We start from the raw sequence: 4,372 nt of genomic DNA, 5'->3' as shown, positions 1-4,372 counted from the left end.
TAGGGAATAAGGACTTCCTGTCAGAACACTCCACTTGAAAAAGTCTCTTATCATATGTGTTGAGGACACAGTTCCTGAATGTTGCTTGTCACCCTGCACTGCTGTTTCCTCTTTAATACAACAGGATAAATGATCCCTGTCTTGAGATCTGCTTATGAAAAGTGCTATAAACACAGTGGGGATTACTTATTCATTGACTACACTTGAATGAGGAAGTCTCTTCAGACTATTTGAGCTACTCTAAGCTTTAGTAGATTATTTCCAACCTCGTAAATCTTACCTTTGCATTTTGGCACTGGCTCTGACCACTGTCCCTGCGCTGTGCACTCAATGCTGGAGGGGCCATCCAGAACGTAGCCCTCGCTGCAGCGGAAATCACAACGTGAGCCATAGGTGAGATCTGCAGGAGCGTGGTCACAGGTCACAGAGCCTTGTTCTGGCCAGGTTACAGCCTCACACCTCACAGCTGCAACACACAGATCACAACAGCAATCAGCACAGATGCCTCAGGAATTCAGCATGCCAATGTTGACAACCCCAAGTGCTCAGGTGACCAGGGATAAGGAAAGGTACCTGCACAGGATGGCTGCTGCCTGTCCCAGGCCCCAGAAGACCCACACTGCAGTGTGGCTGGTCCTGTCAAGGCAAATCCTTCCTCACAGGTGAACACACAGGTGGCACCCCAGGTGAGCTCCATAGAGGGATGGGAGCAGTTCAGAGCACCATGAGAAGGTATTTCTAAGGCAGGACAGGTCACAGCTGAAAAACATAAGAGACACCACAGAGTTTAGCTTGGAACAAACCATTAAAAAGTTTTTCTTTCCTGAAACTTAGCAACATATCCACTAAACAGAAGCAGCTTTAGAAAGATCTACTGTGCTGCTATTTCAGAAAGCTAATAGGAGTGGAAAGATCTCAAAATGAAAGACTGACTTAAGGTAAGGCTGTAAATTCATCTGCAGCTCATGACAGCAACTAGTTACAATCTAAAAAATAACCTCAAAAAATAATTCCTACAATCAGGAGTAACTGGCCTGTTGGGAACAGTCTCATAGCTAGATCATCTCCCTCCCCTCTTCCCCACTAAGAGGTAGAAAAGTCTTTCCTTACAAGGAAATCTAGACCAGGGCCAGAACATTCATCCTGCCCATTTAATCTCTTCAGGAACAGAGAGATCTGTGGGCTGCAATAAAATAGCACCTTCACTACATAATTAATTAAAAAGGAATGGGCCAGAACTTCCTACTAACAGCAACACCGAAGTTTACAGAGCTATGTACAATGTGGAAAGCTCATTTATCACTGCTTGAGAAGCTCACCTCTGCATGCTGCAAGGGGGGCAGACCAGACCCCAGAAGAGGTACAGTATACAGATTCCAATGCAGTCAGTTCATAGCCTTCCTCACATTGAACTGTGCAGGATGAGTTGTAGCTGAAGTTCTCCAATGGATGATCACACTGGAGGCTCCCATGATCAGGTTTCTTTAGTGGATCACAACGCTCAACTTCATGAAACACAAGAAGGTACGTGGTCAGTCTCACTGGCTGAGCAGGTAAATTAACAAGCCAGACAAACTGAACACTAGCCAGCATGAAGATCACCCTGGTTGAAAAGTAGGATCATTAAGGGAGTGGAGCATCTCCCTTATGAGGAAAGGCTGAGGGAGCTGGGGCTCTTTAGCTTGGAGAAGAGGAGACTGAGGGGAGACCTCATTAATGTTTATAAATATGTTAAGGGCAAATGTCAGGAGGATGGAGCCAGGCTCTTCTCAGTGATGCCCAATGGTAGGACAAGGGGCAATGGGTGTGAGCTGGAACACAGGAGGTTCTGCTTAAATTTCAGAAGGAACTTCTTTACAGTGAGGGTGACGGAGCCCTGGGACAGGCTGCCCAGGGAGGGTGTGGAGTCTCCTTCTCTGGAGACATTCAAAACCCGCCTGGACACCTTCCTGTGTGATCTCATTTAGGTTCCTGCTCTGGCAGGGGTACTGGACTAGATGATCTTTCAAGGTCCCTTCCAATCCCTGATATTCTGTGATAATCTTACCAAACTCGCATTCAGGCCCATAGAATCCAGGGTTACAACGGCAGGTGTGATTGTTAATGGTCTCTATGCATTCTCCACGGCCACTGCAGAGAGATGGGTTGCAAGAAGCTGGAAAAAAAACAACCAAAACCACAGGAAATTATAAAAGAATCAGCAATGGCCACTAATGAAACCTGTCTAGTGCTTTATCTTTCTGGCACTAAACAAGCACTTTGTATAGCAAAAGAAAAGCATATACAAAGGTACATGAATTACTCTGTCTTTTCACAGAAGCATTTCAGAAATTAATACCTCTGACAGACTAGCTCACAGTGAAAGGATTCTAAGTAAATATCAGCAATATTTAAAATGCAAAAGGAACAATATACAAGGGGGTAAATAGAAATCCTCAACAGGTACATTCTTCATTAACTCACCATAACACTAATTTGGCTGATAACTGACTTGGATTTTAATTTTTTTTATTTTTTACCTAGTCTTAGTGACCTCTACACAAATAGTCTAAACCTCTATAGAAAGTTTTAAATCTAATCCAGTGGTCTGTAGTCAGCAGATAGATGTCTCCAAAAGGGCCATCTTTATCTAGCTGAGACACCCACTTGAGAGTGGGATGAAAGTCACTATCTAGAAGAACCTGTTTCTCTTCACTGATGATAGAGAAAGTCTGGTGATTTGCTCATAAAAGCCATAATATTCTGGAATCTAAAAGGTCAGTGAATAAAAGGTAAGTGAAATAAATTCAACTCTTAGAACAAGAACAACCTCAGCCCTGGAATAAGTGTACAAGTGCTTACAGGGTCAGGCAGTTAATATGTTAAAAATAGGTTAAACAATGCATCCCACCCACCATCTCATCTCCACACAGGCACACCAGAGTGGCCTTTATCATACTGTACCTGTGTAACACAAGGCGACCTTCTTTTTCTCACACTGTTCATCATTCCATTTGCCATCATCCTTCCCTCTTTTGATGTAGATTTCAACGCAGTCCTCATTGTTCCCTTTGCCATTTGGTTCACCTGAAGCCCAGTTTTTTGCCTCTTCTGTCAGTTGTTTGTTAGTTCCAATCCAGGTCCATACATCATTAATTTTTCTGATTCCAATCCAGTAGTAACCCGGATTGAAGGGTAAGTAGTTATTGAGGTAGTTGATTTCCTCCTTATTCTGAATGGCAACCATGTTAGTATACCTCTTTTTACACCACAGCTCTGCTTCCCTGTAGGTCATGTTTGTGTCTGAATAATGGTACGTCCAACAATTCACCCCCTGCAGTATTGTAAGTCCTAGAATGAAAAGATGTCAAAAAGTTGGTGTCTGACTTTTTCCCTCCTCTCTCTCTCTAGAAGAGGAAATATAAAGCTCTGTAAATATTGCAAACTTGTCCATATCTGAAACTGCACAAAAAGCAGTGGCAATTATTTCTTAAACAATTAACTGGCAAGCTTCAAAACAGGCACGTCAGCATCAAGTAAAGGGACTTCAGCCTGTGAAACTATGTCCAGTCACACAAAGCTTTGCAGACTTCATAGCAAACTGCAGGAGCCAATGTATTTGACAAACAAGCAGGGAAACGTGCCATTGCAGCCAGGCTTTTCTATGTGAACCTAGCCTCAAGCTAAACAGGTTCAAAAATTGTATTTAATTCTGAACTCAAACAGAACAGGCACACTAATATTACCAACCAACTAGTTCTCTACACAGACATACATACTTACCATAAGCAAGAAGAGAGAGGAACCACAAGCAAATCATGTTTCTGAGAGTTTTCTCTTCTCTTTATCTTTTAAGCAGACAGCTAAAGATCAAAGGAATACATTTGTAAAGAACAAACACTGACTTTTTAAAATTCAATACAAAATACTGTCTATCCAATCTTTTTTATATACTTTATAACAATTATTCTAAAGGCTTAAGCAAAGTCTTTTAGAAAATTACTCATTTTAAAACAGTTCTTAATATCAAGATAGCTTTTAAATGTAAACAGCTTTTAAAGAACACCAACACAGGATTCCATCTGTCAAGTTTTCCTTTAGCTGAGCAATGAAATAGAATAACACACACCAGTTATACTCACAGGTTTCAGTTGTGGTGGCCAGGTGGCAAAGTCTTCTGAGGTATTTCTCAGTGACTGGTTTCTGTTGCTGAATACAGACTTGAAGATTAAGTTCAGCTCCAAGGGTCTGGACTGTGTAATCTCCTGCCTTTACTACGGCCTTTTATTTCTCTCAACTGGCTTGTCCCCCACCAGATTGGAAATTCCGTGTGGAAAAAAAATTTCTTGGAAAATCCTGGGATCTGGCCCTCCCACACACTGAGCCTGATGCT

The 4,372-nt window shown here is 42.2% G+C and overlaps 1 protein-coding gene across 1 annotated transcript; it reads right to left on the bottom strand.

Annotated features, from left to right (window-relative positions):
- Window positions 1-280: 280 nt before the first annotated feature.
- LOC104528779 (E-selectin) lies at window positions 281-3,799 on the bottom strand (the record flags this gene model as incomplete). Its single annotated transcript, XM_010172893.1, has 6 exons — window positions 3,763-3,799; window positions 2,944-3,330; window positions 2,048-2,155; window positions 1,320-1,505; window positions 574-759; window positions 281-466 (listed from the first exon to the last, which is right to left on the bottom strand). Coding segments are annotated over exons 1-6 (1,090 nt in total), but the record flags the coding sequence as incomplete, so codon positions are not given.
- Between the last annotated feature and the right edge of the window lie 573 nt (window positions 3,800-4,372).

The sequence above is a fragment of the Antrostomus carolinensis genome, unplaced genomic scaffold (genome assembly GCF_000700745.2).
Source record: "Antrostomus carolinensis isolate BGI_N321 unplaced genomic scaffold, ASM70074v2 scaffold47097, whole genome shotgun sequence".
Lineage (NCBI taxonomy): Eukaryota > Metazoa > Chordata > Aves > Caprimulgiformes > Caprimulgidae > Antrostomus > Antrostomus carolinensis.
This window is presented reverse-complemented; position numbering and strand designations above follow the sequence as displayed.